Below are 16,423 nucleotides of genomic sequence, written 5' to 3' on the forward strand. Positions count from 1 at the left end.
AGTAACCGCCTCCCTGTAAGCAGATTGTAGCTTTAAGTCACTGGTGTCCGTTAACTCTGAAGGGCGTACAGTGGAGAACAAAGCAAACTAGAGAAGTACATACCAGAAAAGGATTTTTCAGGTGCATCCCTTGATTGTCTTGAACATTCCGTCCTTCAGAGAGAGGCTTATTTCATTCCAGGCAGTTCATGATGCTGGACTTAGGCAAACTGGTGAGGCACTTGGATCTGTGTCATTACACACCTCCACACTCGCCAAGCGGGTGCTACTTACTCTGCTTGCTAGAAGACAGGTCAGTCTCCTGCACTGTGCAATCCCATTATGGTCTGAGTGTCACTCCATCCTTCCTTTTGGGATGCAGCCAAGAAGGTATTAAAAGAGTACATTACAGGTCAGTAAGTGCCAAGTGCTGGCTTGCAAATGAAAAAAAAACAGTGAAACAGTAGGAGCCTCCCATCATACACAGGCACATGTGCCTCCTCCTAGAAAAGACCTCAGTGAAACCACACATCTAAATTTCTCCTCCTAAATGAAACACAGAAGATTCTGTCACTTCAAGCAATGGCTTAGGTCATACAGTCCAGCTGTATTTAGCATGGTAGAATGAATTTCATGCATTGTACTGTGTTTGCTGTTGGGGTGTATGTGTTAACAGAGGCTTAACCTCCCTGCCATCCACTCTGAAGTGCTTCTAGCTCAGAAGAAAGGATGACTCACTTACATGTCAGACCAGAGATCTCAGCTTACTGAACTGGGATGTCTCTGAACAAGAAAGGAACATCAAATTATACAAATCACTGTTATTAGAAATATCTCCAATGACAGGGATGTTTTCTGTCTGTCACGCACCCTGCACCCTATGAGAGAATTCAGATATTTGGCACACAACAAGAAAAGAAGATGAGCACCGCGTGGATTTATTAGGCTTTCCACTGTAAAATGCTTTATCAATGACAGAAGTCATACCTTGTAACCCTTGAGCTTTGGCATGCCAAATAACTGAATTATGCACCTGCTCTGAGCACAGAGGCCACTAAAACAGGACACAGCAATTCCTGATGAGGACGTGGATCTACCTGCCTGCTTACTCTGGAGTCTGGCAATTCAAAGAGGCATTCGAGGCCAACTTTCAGTTGATGCCGAAGGCTAAATGTGGAGGCACCACCCACACATGGGCTGGGTTGAACCACAGCTTCAGGTGGGGTGGTCAGGCCTAACTCCATTGAGACAACCGCTTCTCATTCCCACTGCTGGCCTGCTGAGAGCTGCCATAGCCCACTTGGGGCTGTCTCCTGCCATCTGGGAGGGATTCACATCCATCCATTTCCTAGGTGGTACAATATCACTGAAGGCAATGGATGAAGCTGGGGGGCTCCCACCCCATTTCTGATGGGCAGATTTCCATTCTGGGTGTGCAGCTGGTTGTCTGACATCATCTTCTAAGCTCCCACAGCGCTCGTACAGGGAATCACCGTTATTAAAATAACCATTTTCCATGTATTTACAGTGACTCATTGATGCGAGGGCTCAGTTTAGTATTATTTTCCTCACGGGCTTCTTCATTCACCTCACAACTTGAGTCACTGAAGTAGAACTACGCTCCAGAAGAACACACCAATAAGAACTCACTTTTCCTGCCCTGCAGCCATGGGATTGCTTGATCTGCCCCACCCACTGGCATGGGGGGTCCCCAGGCTGCGTAAAGCAGTGAATAATCACCCACTGCCCGTTTGCCTACATGTAAAACGGCGTTCATCTCCCACCGGACCCAACCCCTCACCCACACACCCCGCCCCCCCACAGCGTCTGCAGCGCCCCCTGGCGGGACCACGAACTCTCGCGAGAGTCCGGCCGCGAGGAGAAAGGGCGGGCGCTCTTCGCGCATGCGCATAGGCGGCCGGCGGTCGTTAGGAGGGGAGGCGCCATTTTGGGCCTGTGCCGCCGGGCGGTGGTGGCTGTAGGTTGTGAGCACAGCGCTGAGGGCTCTGCCCCGCCGCCAGACCACGGGTCCCGGCGGGGCCGGCGGCCCGCAATGGAGAACGAGTACTACAGTGGGGACCAGTCAGGTAGCGGCGCGGGAATGACGCTGGGGCCCGGAGGGAGGGACGGCGGGGTTCGCCCTGCCCTGCGGTGTCCCGGGCAGCAGCTGCGGTCGGTACCGCGGGGCCGCGTCGTAGTGCGGGGCGCTGGGCCGGCTGTGTGCATTGGGGGCATCGCGTTCTGCTCCGGGGGTTTATGGCACCCTGTGACACAGGCGGGCTGTGGGGCCGTGTCCCTGCGTGACCGCCCGGCTGTGCCCCCGGGAGCCTTCGGTGTCCGGTACGTGTTGGGAAACGTCACCGAATTTAACCTTGTTTTTCCCGCTGGCAGATGATGGTGGAGCTACTCCGGTGCAAGATGAAAGAGATTCGGGATCTGACGTTGAGGATGAAGGAAACGAGCAGCATTCTGGATCTGAGAATGGAAGCGTAGGGCACCGTTCAGAGGTACTGTTAGGGCTTCTTCTCCATGGCTTGTTGTTAATTAATTTTCGACTTAAAGATGTATCACATCCTTAATTAAGTCTTAAGTGTTTATTCGTTTGATCTGAAGGGCCCTGTGTGGCAAAGCTTTACTTCCAGAAACGAATGACTTATCTCATCTCTTGGCTGTAGGATCTTCAATTGTTATAATAGTCACTGTTTGCACTAGAAAAAGCGTGTCATGTGCATTCAAAGGAAGATCAACTTTCTGGATTTAAAATTCTGAGCAGGCGGTTGAAGAACTTGGAATTTTGCTTTAAATTTTACATAGTAACGTAAAACTGTGTGTCATGGAGGTATGGATTTCCTTACCAAGCAATAAATGCTTTCTCATCTTCCGTCTTTCCTTTTGGATGTGAGCCTTGCCTGTGAATTCTGTTCTGTGATACACTTTTCACTTGGTCACTCACAAAGGAATAACTCTTCCTGTGTGGAAAGATGGCTCTTATTCCTGTGAAGAGCTCTGTGCTTTGGAAGCTCGGCCTGTTGACAAGGTGCTGGTGTTGTGATACAGGGTTGGATTTGGAGGAGAGCTGCTCTTATCGTGGTTTGACTGCTGGGGTTGGAAAGAAATTCTGAATAAAAAAGTAACTCCTGTGTCTGGGACGTTTCTGGGCTTAGTCCTGAGGATCTTCTGGTGTCTTGAGATGATAGGTTGGCTTCAAGTTTTGCTTGGCCTTGATAGAAGGAATTTGGGCTGAGAAATCCCATCTTCTGCCATCAGAGATTTGTTATGGAGAGCTCATCAAAATTAGAATCAAAGCCATTTCATTCTGCTTTGCCAATTGTGTTGCATGAAAACCAGAACTGACTTTGACATCCACTGGCCTTGGCTTCCACTTAAAGAAATAGCTTAAAATGCATGGTATGGTGTTTCCTAACAGACTGATGTTTCAAAAGCTCAACTCTACTGCAAGGTAACTTGCAATCCTCTTTTTCTTTACTGAATTGGTGCTTTCATCAGAGTTAAGAAGTGAAGATTTGGTATGAGTGTAAAAGGAAAGCTCTTGCTGCTTTGAATTGGAGTGTAAAGCACATTCGGATTTGTTTCGTTAGATATTGATATTTGCAGTGAAAGCAGTTGGATTGCAGGGGGTTTGCTGCCAGTCAGCATCTGCCATTCTGACAGTCAGGATTTCTATGTGGGGAAGAAACGTGATTTTATGTGTGACACAAATAATTGTCTTTGGTAGGAATTTTGTACTTATGTTTTAATGGGAAAGAATCATAACGAGAGCATGGAGAGCTGTGATGCTGCTGCAGTTATATTAGGCTTTATCTTCAGTGTTTGAAAATGTGATCAGTTGTTGTTGAATTGTGTGTTTACTATCATCAAGTAATTGAAAATCTGCCCTAAAGAAACAGATTTGACTATTTACGTCTTCAGCATCACCTGCTGACTGGTTCCCTGCATGTACCTCCAGCACTGTAAGGGCTTAGTTCTGTGGTAGCTGTTGATCTTCCTCTGTAGACAAAATAGAAAGTCCACTTAAAAACAAATGAAAAATCCCCAATAGCACTCAGAAAACCTCTTTATCTGGCAGAAAACATGAACCTTTAGACCTTAATGCTTGGCTTGGTTTGGCTAAAATCATAACAAATCGATTCTTAGGTGTTTTCTTTTACTCTTCCATTCCTGGTAATTTAGTGCGTTCCTGTGTCAGACCCCAAATGCAGCTCAGCTGACAGCATGGAGCTGCTGTCTCTGAAAGGAGAGTAGCTTTAAGTAATGTATTATTCTATTTATCCTAAGTTTTCTCTCATCCTATTATTGTTTTCATCTTTAGGAGTATGTGGGAGGAATGACATTCAAAGGTAATGATACCTTTGAGACAGCCCAATCAGTTAAGTCTATTGAATTCCTATTTAGTCTGGAAATCAGAGCTCAGATATAAAGAACTGAAGTTTCCAACTTTTTTTACAGGTTCTTAACTTTAAAGAAAAGGGGGATCCTGAGGAATTACTTAAGTAGGTCTCAGGTATGTGGGTTTTTCTTTTCCACAATTCTTTTCTGGCTTTCCTTCCCCCAGCCCCACTTTATCTATAAATGCTCTTTTGGATGTCCTTACCGATTCTGTTTCAGTCAAATGGAAGCAGATGGCACATAGTTTTAGTACAGTAATGAATATTAAATCATGTTTACAGTGTTTGTACAAGTCAGGTTCGTATGGAAATCTTCAGTGTCTCAGATTGTACACTCCAACCAAACTGCTGCTGTCTTCATGATTTAACTTATGGTTTGACTGTGACTGTTAACAAACACACAAATATCTTTTATTGAAAGCAAGCTTCCTGAACTGCCTACAATGGTTATGTGTGCCTTAGTTTTTTTCAACTGCCATTCATGAGATTGTAGGGGATGGGTCAATTTGTTCATCTTAATGAATTATCGAAGTAGGAAGTCTTAAAAGTGGCCGCACGTTGATGCAAAAACCTACTTTCAAGATGAATTTTTCACATGGAAGGATAACACTGTAAATTTGATTTTGATGCATTCTGTATTTTATACTGTACTAAGGCCTCATGTTATGGAATAGTCAGTTGAAAATATTAAGGACATCTCAATTGAAAAGTTTATAGATAAAGAGGAGGAAGAAAAGAAAGCAAAGGAATTAAAGAAAAATGTAACATTTACCTGAGACCTACTTGTTTCCAAGGATTTCTATTATTTTAATTCAGTAATTGGGCAAATAAAACCAGAAGACTGTAAATGACATAGTTGATTTCTTGGAACATATTTCTTTAGAGACAGTTGGTTTTTCAATATAGTGGAGGAGGTGTGTCAGGGAGGTAGAGGAGAGACTCACACTCTTGTAAAGTTTATCATCTGGTTGTGAAGTTGCTCTTGTATTTTGTATCGAGTCCATTCCCAAACACTCAGGAAGTTTTTTGTAGCTTAGTCATGTATTCTGAATAGGTGTCTGTATAACCTGCAGCCACGCTTTTGTGTGTAGAAATACTGTGTGATAAAGAGTCACTACGATGCTTTTTCAGTTCATTTAACATTTACTAAAGACTTTTCAGTCTTACAGCATGGAAGGTGACAAGCCCAATAGTTTAAACAGCTCTATTTCTCTTGTGTTCTGTGGTGATGTTTAACAAAATGCTTTATTATAGCTGTAGTAATTGAAGAACAGGAAATGAAATCTGGCAATAAACAACAGCCATTTGGGTGCATGGTCTGCCTCAGTTGTGTGCCCTCAAATCTGCAGATATTTAATCTTTTTATTTAAGATTTTTAACTGAAACACGTTTCCTGTCTGTGAGGGGAAACGGAACTGCAGAATAGCACCAGTAACAATGTTGAATTTACAGTCATGTTGAATTTGTAGTTGTATCAAGTGTTTACCAAGATCCAGCAGTTTAAGAATTGTTGTGCTGAACAGTTTATATAAATCTGTTGGGAGTAATTCCTATAAGGGACTGAAGTTTTGCTTTATTTAAAATTCCTTCTTATCCATGTGTTACAAAGATTAATAATATCTGTTTGTTGTGACTGTAGTTTAGATATACCTGCGCTGTTGTGTGTGGCTCTGAATGTGGGAGTAGAATGAGTGGAAAAATAAAAGTATAAAATGTGTTCTCCCAATGAAAATAAACAGGTAACAAGATTTGGAAGCTTTAGGACATAGAGATCTGTAATTATCTGCTATTCCAAGGCATACTCACTTGGTGGAGGTGCTAATGGAAGGAGTCTGCAGACAAGAAGGCAGAATCACCCTTGAAGTCTCTTTGTGAAGCAGAGAGGCATGTAGAAAAGCAGTTCCTTCCATGTATCCTCTCTGGCTGCAAACAGGGCTGTGGTGGCAGTGGCCGTGTGGGCATGCTGAATTAAGGAATAGGAATAAAACAGAGTCTGTTTTCTTGGGTAAACGCAGAACTTAGATCTTGTAAAGATATAATAACGTTCTGTTGTCTGCACTGATGTAGACAGGTGTCTTATGATGAATTTTCTTATAAATGGCTGTTGTTGCTGAATAGAAGGCATAAAAGATTGTGTTCCACAGTGGTTTTAAGAAGGTTGGTGTATTTATGAGTCGATACCTGAGAAGGCACGAGGGCTGTGAGCTTAAGAAACAGAAGTGTTGAAACTGTTCTTAAATCGTTGTAAGTCAAAATGCAGAACTTGTTAATAATGTTCTAAATAGTCTTAGTAAAGCTTTATGTCTTCTTTTTAATAGGCTTTTGATCTTGACATGTGCTCTTTCATCATTTAAAAGCAAGCTCCCTTGAGCTTCATTCAGAAAACAGTGCATGTGCAGTTCCAGTAAAATGTATTTCATACCAAAAAGTTTATTTGGCATCTTAAGAAAATGACCAGTATAGGGGTTTGATTATTTTAAGTGGAGTTGGGCTAATCCATTTTGAAGTTTGGACTCTTTAAATGGAAGCCTTTAAGTATTCTCATTTGAGGGAGATGAACCCTTCTTGGTCATCTTCATTTGAGGTTTTTTTCTCTGTTACTATTTCCAAGATAGATTTGAGCAGCAGGATAGACGCAGTTCCATTGATCTCTGAAGATTTTCTTTCATCTGCGGTATTTTAGAAGTCTTTTGTGACTCAGTTTGTCTAAGAGTCCTTCTCTAGAGAAAGTATTTGAGTCTGTAGAAGGTTGGGCAATGGAAGGGAGGAAGGACAAGCACAAATTGGGAATGCTTTTTGTTTGCTTTGTTGGTTTTTTTGTTTAGTTGTCTGAGATTTCATTTTCTTGTTTTTTTTCCAGAATGAACACAGCGATGGAGAAGATGATGGGCAAATGGGAGAGCATCATATGACAGACTCTGAAAATGAAGATGTACCGAGGCAAAAAGACAGTGACTCGGATAACGAGGAGCCTCCAAATCACAATGGAAGCGATTCAGACAATGAAGCAACTCATGGAGGGAAAGACAGTGACTCTGATACTGAGGACCGTCCAAACCAGCACTTAAGTGACTCTGAAAATGAAGATGCCTTAAATCATCAAGCGAGTGACTCTGAAAATGGAGAACCTCACAGGAATCACAGTAGTGACTTTGAAAATGAGGAGCCACAGAAGCAGCCGGCCAGCGACTCGGAGAATGAGGAGCTCCACAAGCAGCCAGCCAGCGACTCGGAGAGCGAGGAGCTCCACAAACAGCTGGCCAGCGACTCAGAGAGCGAGGGGGTTGCCAGGCACAAACCAGAGGTGGAGTCTGATGATAGTGACGGGGAGGACAGGAAGGAGGAGGTGCAGAATGATTCTCACCACTCAGATAATGAACAAGCGAGAGAAGGATTTCAGGGTTCTGACAGTGAAGAAGAAGGTCCTCAGAGACGCAAAATATCAGACAGTGATGATGAAGAGAAAGAGGAGGAGAAGACAGTGAAGAGGAAAACAGCAATCCTCTCTGACAGTGAGGATGAGAATGAGAAAGCACGTAAGAAACTTCAGTGTGAAAGTAAAAATGTGGTTTGACAAACAGTAGCGGTATAATCAGTATATAAGATAAATGTGAAACCACAGAATAGTTTTGTTCTTAGAGCACTACTTTTGGAGAGGAGGTTGTTCTAACTGCATTTCTGTATGAAGGTGTATCCGGTACTTTGGAGTAATAAGTAGGTTTAACAGAAGCAAAAGAATATTCTACATCTACTATCTAGCTTTATACTGGAATCTGTTGTCATGTTGATTGTTTCTGTTACAGTTACTTGCTTTGCTGCTATTTCTCTGGTCATTTCTTTTCCCCTCTATTTTGTCTTAAATATACTAGGAGTGAGAGTTTTGAAATTGAAAGTTCATATGGACAGTTGTGCTTTATAGAGTTTTATTCAGTTATCGACTGAATAAAACAAAGTTCAGAATGAGCATGTTTTCTCTTTTGAAAGGGTAGTTGTTTTAGTGTAGGAATTGGTTTCCCTTCTGTCCAAACTGAGTTTGAGAGAGAACAGCTGTCAGATCGCTCCCATTGTCACTTTGGTTACTAGGGCAGGTGGTAATGCTTCTTTCCATTGGCAGCTGCAAAAAAAGTACGAATCCTTTCTGATGTTGAAGAATCAGATAGTGATGCTGCTTCAGAGAAATCTGACAAAAGGAAAAAAAATATGGTATCAGATAGTGAAGAAGAGGAAGAAAGAAAAGAGGATACAGGGAAGAAAAAGGAAGAGAAAGATCTGTTTGGCAGTGACAGCGAATCTGGAAATGAACAAGAGTAAGTGCTTCTGGAATATGAATATCTTCAGGGCTGCAGGGGGTGGCACTGATGGTGAATAGGAAAATGGGGGAGTACCAGCCAGAATCTACATTTATTGGTATTGCAAGGAGGAAAGACAGTGTGGCAAAATGAAAGGGATCTGCACTCGGTCACATTAGAAATTTCACCAAAACTGTGTTTTCACTGCTGCTGTATAAACAGGTAAATGTTTCTGTTACCTTCCCAGGAACCTGATTGCAGATATATTTGGAGAATCTGGTGATGAAGAAGAAGAGGAATTTACAGTAAGTGTTATTGTGGAGGTTTGGTATTTGGTTGACACTATAATCTTCATAGGAAGCTCTTCCCAGAAGGCCTGTTGGGGTTTGCATTCCTGTTGAGGGATGCTCTCTCAGGAGGGAGGCCTTTTTATCTCCCTGGACCTTCTGAGGTAGACTTCAATAATCTTCACCACTCTTCTATTGAGAGTCATTGGTGTGAAAGCTGTGGGTGAAATTGTTAATCTTTGTTCCTCTTCCAGATAAGTCTGAAGAGGGTTTAGAGGAGGTTTTGAGAATGTAAAAGTCAGGCACCTGAAATGATGCCCAGTCTTAATTCCTTCACTGACTTGTGCTGTCTTTATCATCAGGGCTTTAACCAAGAAGACTTGGAAGAAGAGAAGGGTGATGCAGAAATGAAGGAGACAGCAGATGAGTCTGACTCTGATGATAATGTCAAAAGAGGGAAGCAGTAAGTTGATGTGTTACATATTTTGTTAATAGCAAACAAGATTTTTTTCAGAGGAGCCTCCCCATAAACTGGCGTGATTTCATGCAGCAGACAGGCAGGGGAAGGTCAGTGTCTCAACAGAAAACATGTTCTCATTGACTGTGACATAAGGTTCTCTCTGTCTGTTCAGTTCAGTCACTTGGCAATCCTTAGCAGATGAGTGGAGCAGCAGCACTGGTAGAGCATTTTTGGAGTTTCCATCAAAACTTGACTGAAAATAACTAATGAAGCAAGCCTGTACTTGTAGCAGTTCAGTGCTAGGCTGCTTGTAGTAGCATTGAAGTCACAGTTACGTTTCTTTGCTTAGGTAGAGGGCAAGGTGTGGCAAGATTTGACTTCTTCTGTCCTTGTCTTCTTCAGTAGTGTCAGAGGGATGTACTGCAGGTACAGGAAAGCTAAATCTGTGACAGCTTCATTGACAGCTTTAGCACTTGTACCCTGGGTGTCTTTAGCTGTAAGGTCTTACAGACTTCTGAGCACACCTCGGAACAAGTGAAGTCCTTTCATTTCCCAGTTAGTGTACTGGAGACAGTTAGCATCTGATATCTTACAGGGACACTGTGACAGAATTGTAGTAGAGTTCTGGAAGACCTTTGGAAAGGTGATGCTGGAGAAATCCAGAATTATTTTCTGCAAGGACAATGAGTTAATCTCTCTCCTATGAGCAGACTCTCTCCTTGCATTTCAGTATGGACTTCATGTCAGATTTTGATATGATGCTGCAGCGAAAGAAGAGTATGAGTGGCAAGCGTCGACGAAACCGCGATGGTGGGACTTTCATTAGTGATGCAGATGATGTGGTCAGTGCTATGATTGTGAAGATGAATGAAGCTGCAGAGGTGAGTTTTCTGGGTTCCAATGACACTTAAAATTAATTTCTATTTTGTGTTCAGTGAAATAGAGGTGGTTGTCTGGTACTCAGAAATACTAATCAGTGTGCTGTGCATTATTTAAACAGTTTATTTATTTGAGAAATCATCATAAGATGTGTTCTGGAGCTGTAGGAAGGAGTGGCTTAGGGTGTAAAGTCAGCTCTTTTCCTGTAAATGCTGTAATGAATGAGATTTGCTGATTTCTTCTTTTGATTATCTTGTAATTTTTCAACTCTCTGCAGGAGGACCGACAGCTGAATACACAAAAGAAACCTGCACTGAAGAAATTAACTTTGCTACCAACTGTAGTTATGCATCTTAAAAAGTGAGTCTGTCCTGGAGCTGCTTATTATACTGGGGAGCAGTGGAATTGGGGGGGTTTCATAGGGTGATGTTACAGTTGTACTGAGTATGCAGTGAAACATTTTGGGCAAATAATGGAGATAGGTGGCTGCAGAATTGAAGTTACACCTAGTTTTACCTGTTAAACTCAAATGTACTTTGCACTTGAAGGACTTCAGATCCAGATATGACTGTGGATACTCTGTGCTTTAAACTTCCTAGGCAGGACCTCAAAGAAACGTTCATCGATAGTGGTGTGATGTCTGCCATCAAGGAGTGGCTTTCTCCTCTCCCAGATCGAAGTCTGCCAGCACTAAAGATACGAGAGGAGCTTCTGAAGATCCTGCAAGAGGTTTTAAACTGACTTCTGACTATATTTGATCAGTGGGTTTACAGTCATGCTTTGGGGGGAAACGTGTGGTACGAACTGCTGTGCCACTGCTGGTGGGCCACGTGCTAAAGTGCAGGAGCACCACAAATTAGATGGTTTTGGTTTAAATGTGGCATTATTTGAGCAAGTATTCCTTATCTAGAAGCTGCGCTATCTAGCTGAAGAAAACGTGGGTAAGGAATCTTGGACAGTTGTTAGGAAGATATTGCTTGTGTTCACAATAAAGTGAGAAGCTGTGCTAATTAATTTTGTTTTCTGCAAAATTCAATGGCACAATTAATGTTCAAACAGAATTTTTTGCCTTCTCTTGACTTTTCCTTTCTCTTGTAGCTGCCAAGCGTGAGCCAAGAGACCCTGAAGCACAGTGGAATCGGACGAGCTGTGATGTACCTTTATAAGCACCCCAAAGAGTCAAGGCCTAACAAGGATATGGCAGGGAAGCTGATCAGTATGTAGACCTTTTATCTTGCTTCATTGATGTTTCTTGATAATTTAATTTCTATCAGTCTTTCTTTTGTGTGTTGTTACTGGCTGTAGTAGAAGCCACTCTGCAAAGGATGATTCTCCTCAGTCTCATTGCTTTGTTTGCAGGGCTCTAAATGAACACATAGTTTCCCATCTGCATGAACTTTTTGCTTTTTCTTTCTGTTTTGCTTTAAAATCAGAGGATAGCTTTTATTTTGCCCAAATTCTTCCTTGGTGAGTTGGTTGCATCTCCTCCTACAAGGAGGACAGAAGGTGCTGGCAGAAAACTGCTTTTTCTCTGAAGTTCAGTGAGGTCTTGGATGGCTGTCTAAAAACCCAGTACTTAAATGGCTGTAATCCGGTGTAGTGTGTTCTGTCTTGAATGACTACAAGCTGATTTCAAACTGTTTTTTCTTCTCTTCTGCATATATTTTTCTTCTTTCTAAAATAACACTCACTGCACCATGCGAGAGTTTCTGACACTTACGTGTTCCTAGAGCTGAGAGAGTCAAAAAAAGCCAAACCAAACCCACTGAAGAGCAAGCAACAGCAGGAGACTTCATGGGTGAAATCTTTCTTTCTGTCTGCAAGTCTGGGATTTCTGTGAAATACAAAGAGTTCATAGATGAGCTGTTTGGTTGGAGAGAAGTATATATGAACCTTGGACGGAATGGTTTGGAGATGAACTTGATAGGCTCAGTGCTTATTAACTTATTTTTCTATTTATTTACTAGATGAATGGTCTCGACCCATCTTTGGTCTTACCTCAAACTACAAAGGCATGACAAGAGAAGAGAGAGAACAGAGAGATTTGGAACAGATGCCTCAGCGAAGGAGGTTAAGCAGGTTGGAATAGCAGGCACAGATGTGCATGCATTATTTTTCTTTCTAGGAGCTCCATTTCTTTCTGAGCTCTTTTCTTTCCTCTTACTGTACTTGATTGTCTTTTGAAGCTACTATGTTCCTCTGTATGCTTAATAAAAATCTGTTTTTCTTGCAGTTCTGGTGGTCAGACTCCTCGCAGGGATCTGGAGAAAGTGTTAACAGGAGAGGAAAAGTGAGTTGAAGTTTCCTTATTTGTTTTTATTTGAACTGGAATAAGTTATTTCTAAAGTACTAACAGTACATGGTTTGTTTTGAGGCTTTAAAAATCAGTGATGATACTTTTTCAGAAGTAAAACACCCTGCATCAGTCATAGCTCTTTCTGCTAGAAACTGCTGTATCTAACAGGAACTTGTCTTTTTTCAGGGCTCTCAGACCTGGAGACCCAGGTTTCTGTGCCCGTGCGAGGGTGCCAATGCCTTCCAACAAGGACTACGTGGTCAGGCCAAAGTGGAACGTGGAGATGGAGTCCTCTAGGGTAAGTGCTGTGGTGTGGGGTATTGTGTAGTCTCTCTCAGTTACTCTGTACCTAAGCTGTCTGCAAATAAGCCTGGAGATTTGTCACCTTCTTACTTTAGATACTGTACAGCATAGTGATTCTTTTTATGTGCCTCTTCTAATAGGAGTAGACAACAAGTTTGCTTTCAAATAAGCCCGTCAAATTCTTTCCCCAGGTATCATTGCTTCTCTTACCAGAAAGAGATTTTCATGTTATCTGTTCTAGAGCTTCTCTCCAATGTGAGAATTTGATTACAGGCCTCTTATTTTCAGACCATGTTGAACTAAGGCAGCAGTTCAATAAGTTTGCCACTGATATTTTCTCTCTCTCAGTTGAGGCCTTTGCCTTGTTTAATTCGGTTTTTCCATCTACTTGGTGTGGTTTAATTTAAGGCAGAGTACATGGTAGAACTGGTGTAAATGGAAGAGGTAATAACTATTGTAATCTTTCTGCTGTTATCTTTCCTTCTTTGCATTAATTGAGATATTGTTTCTAGCCCGGGACTATTAGGAGAGGTATTAGTCGCTTGGAAAAACACAAGAGACGGTTTGCTGAACAGAAACGACTCAGCAAAGTGCATCGAGCCATCAAGTTCAGCATTGAAGGCAACAGGATGCCCCTGTAGCCATGACACTGCCTTCCCCAAGTTTGAGAGGTATCCCTCAAGGGAGGTGTGAACAGTGCATGTGCTTCAGCTGTTGGCAGATTGCACATACAGGAAAGGAGTGTGTACACCCCAATTAAACTTGGAAAACTCTCTGTGTATTCTCTGATGTCCACACTGTGGCCTAAACTGTAACTTGTACAGGAAAAAGTCTGTAGCACGTGACATCTGCCATGTTTCCTGCGCCTGTTACTTTCAGGGTGCCCAAATGATGAGTGTTACATGAGAATCCTGTGCTCAGAAAAAGCTCTGCACCTGTAGCTCCTGGTGCTTGGCAGATCAGCCAGTCTGGCACTTGAAACTTGTTCTTACTGAGACCTCCAGGTTTCCCTGAACAGATGCACAGCAATTCGTACATCTCAGTGTAGGACTTTGGTGTTTTACTGAGACACAACAAGATGTTTTTCACACCCCGTTTCCACAGTTGTTGACAGAAGTAAGATTCAGGGGGAGGTTGTCAGGAACAGGAGCTGACTCCCCTGCCATGAGTGCAGTGTGGAGGGAGGTCAATCACTGACATAAAACAACATGAGCAGCAGTGCTAACTGCATTCAGTTCTGTGAGCAGAGGTGGTACAAAGGAACAGTGATGTGAGGCGAGCACAAATGGTAGATATTGAGTTTAAACTTTGTATTTATTTGTGTAAAGCAACAAGGAGAAACAAAACTCAAACTCAAACCCAAAGCATATACACATATATATATATATGTATCTCTTCTGAAAATCAGTGACATTCCAGATATGATTTCAGTGAATTCTACGAGCTCTTTGAATAGAGTTCATTTAAAATGAGCGTTCTGCAATGCTGGAACAAGAGGCTCACTTCCCAGTAGCTGCTGCAGTCAGATGCTGAGCAGCTTATTCTGGATGTTGCTTTTTCCCAAACATAAAAGGTGTGAAGTTTCCATCACTGTTCCTGCTGTCCAGTTAAAGGGGAAGCTGCATTTAGGAAGTGCTGGTTATGGGCTGGAACGTCCTTTGTCTTCAGTGGCGTTTCTCATCTGTGTGAAGTAGCTGCTGTGTTGTCTCTGTTTTTCAGCTGCAGTTCAAGCACAGAGTTGAAATGCAGTAACTTCTAGTAACCGATGTGGTCAATGTGGTCGGCTTTTCTTGGGCATTTCTTCTGCTTCCAACCTCCTTTTCTTTTTCCTCTAGTAATCTCACATGTTTTAAATGCTAATGAATTACTTCCAAAATCAATCACAGTTTGGAACTGATTTATCAACTCAATCCACCTCAGTTACTGCGTAGTTACATCTAGAACCTCCCACATGAAGCCTGCATGTATGGCATTGTGCAATGTAATTGTCACTGCACTCCAAACAAAAGCTATTCCAAACCGTATGTTCTGCCAGCGTGTGAACATCGTATGTGTCTCTTAACCTCTGTGGTAGGAGAGCTTTCCTCTGTGATGTTGGTGTGATCACTGCCATAGATGGGGGGGGGAACTGTATGTCCAGGTGGGGGAGAGCTGTCCCTCCCCAGCCCAGGGCCTCCTTCAGGTCCCTCTTGCAGGTCTAACCTCGCATGCGTCGCTTGAACCTGTGGGACGTCTGCTTTTTTTCAGTGGTAATTCTTAGTTTTGTTTTTTAAGTTCCAGGGGAGCTCTAAGAAAGGGGTGAGTCGACTGGACAAACAGATGCGGAAATTCACAGATATCAGGAAAAAAAGCAGATCGGCCCATGCGGTGAAAATCAGCATTGAGGGCAATAAGATGCCATTGTGACCCTTCACAGAATACCCTGTGATCTCTGCTGTAAGACAATGCACCCATAGACTCTTTGGAGACCTTAACGTTTTTTTAGCAACTCGTTTGGGTTTTTTTAGTCGATCTTTGAATTGTTGGTTCAGGTTCTGGTATCAGATAATGTCCGAGGACTGTGAATTTGGGGACTTGTTTCTCCTGATTGTATTTAAACTTGCTCTATTGTGTCCTTTGTACAGATCACACGTTTGTTGTATTGCAACACTTTAGACAATAAAACATCTCCTGTTTTTTTGGGGGCTGTCTGGTACTTGCTCAGGATGGCGTGTATGTGGAGTATGGAGGAGAGAGTGAATGTGTGAGATGTGGGAGGGGAAATAAATGTGGGCCTGGTGTGTGGGGGAGCAGATAACCTTTGGGCAAACAGCAAAGCATGCTGCACTGGAGGCTCCTGAAGGAATCCCACTTGTATGCTAGGTAAGAGCAGATATTTATAAATTATTTATGTAGCTGAGCTCAGCTGTGTCATTTTCAGCCTGCTGAGTGTTCCAGGGCTTTTTTGATCTTTTTTGCTTTTTAATTAAGAATTGACTGACAACATGAATTCCTTATTGGCAGGTGAAGCTCTTGGAAAGTCAGTGAACCTGTATTCATGTCCCAGTTCCATTTGGCCCTGAAGGTCTGTGGGTTAGGATGGCTTTCCCAGCCCTCCCCATGCAACCCCCAGACCATTTATTTCATAGATGGTGCTGCACACATCAGGCACTGGGGGGTATTTATCTTAAGGGCTTTATTAACTATAGACCCCTGGTGTGGTCCACAAAGATGAAGAGAAGTCATTAGAATTCATTAGAAGACTAATGATGAGTGAGACTTGTTCCTTCTGGGAGCTCACTGAGGAATTGTAGGAAATGTGACAGTGAGAACGTCTTTGGAGATGGGTGAAAAAGAGCAGCAGCAAGGTGCTCCTGTGTGGATGCTGGTTTTCATCAAGCACTGGGAAGGAGAAATGATATCTGTGAGGGGATGGGGGTGTCTTGAGGAATTAAGAATGTGTTTTTTTCCTTCAGGAAAAGGGTGTAAAAATGGGCCCATTTTTATGTGCTGATGTGAGTGTGAGAAGGAAAAAAACAGCCACC

General features: G+C 42.6%; 1 protein-coding gene across 8 annotated transcripts; it reads left to right on the forward strand.

Annotated features, from left to right (window-relative positions):
- Positions 1 to 1,877: 1,877 nt before the first annotated feature.
- IWS1 (interacts with SUPT6H, CTD assembly factor 1) lies at positions 1,878 to 15,580 on the forward strand. 8 transcript variants are annotated; one of them, XM_015871012.2, is made up of 15 exons: positions 1,878 to 2,066; positions 2,371 to 2,486; positions 7,246 to 7,921; positions 8,500 to 8,692; positions 8,922 to 8,979; positions 9,324 to 9,424; positions 10,152 to 10,302; positions 10,578 to 10,660; positions 10,900 to 11,029; positions 11,399 to 11,516; positions 12,268 to 12,379; positions 12,534 to 12,590; positions 12,783 to 12,894; positions 13,412 to 13,570; positions 15,174 to 15,341. In XM_015871012.2, the coding sequence occupies exons 1-14, from the start codon at positions 2,033 to 2,035 to the stop codon at positions 13,538 to 13,540; spliced, it is 2,070 nt and encodes a 689-aa protein (XP_015726498.1). In that variant the 5' UTR covers positions 1,878 to 2,032; the 3' UTR covers positions 13,541 to 13,570; positions 15,174 to 15,341. The 8 variants fall into 8 exon arrangements, with proteins under 8 accessions (XP_015726498.1, XP_015726499.1, XP_032302338.1 ...); XM_015871013.2 differs by having other exon boundaries at positions 15,180 to 15,241; XM_032446447.1 differs by having other exon boundaries at positions 13,412 to 15,580.
- Positions 15,581 to 16,423: the final 843 nt, after the last annotated feature.

This window comes from Coturnix japonica, chromosome 9 (assembly GCF_001577835.2).
Source record: "Coturnix japonica isolate 7356 chromosome 9, Coturnix japonica 2.1, whole genome shotgun sequence".
NCBI classification, from domain to species: Eukaryota; Metazoa; Chordata; class Aves; order Galliformes; family Phasianidae; genus Coturnix; species Coturnix japonica.

Excerpts from the sequence above, each read along its gene's own strand:
- IWS1 (XM_015871011.2), top strand. The coding sequence starts at position 2,033 with ATGGAGAACGAGTACTACAGTGGGGACCAGTCAG. Across the intron at positions 10,661-10,899 it reads GTAGTTATGCATCTTAAAAA|GCAGGACCTCAAAGAAACGT; the intron begins GTGAGTCTGTCC and ends TAAACTTCCTAG. Across the intron at positions 11,517-12,267 it reads TATGGCAGGGAAGCTGATCA|ATGAATGGTCTCGACCCATC; the intron begins GTATGTAGACCT and ends TTTATTTACTAG.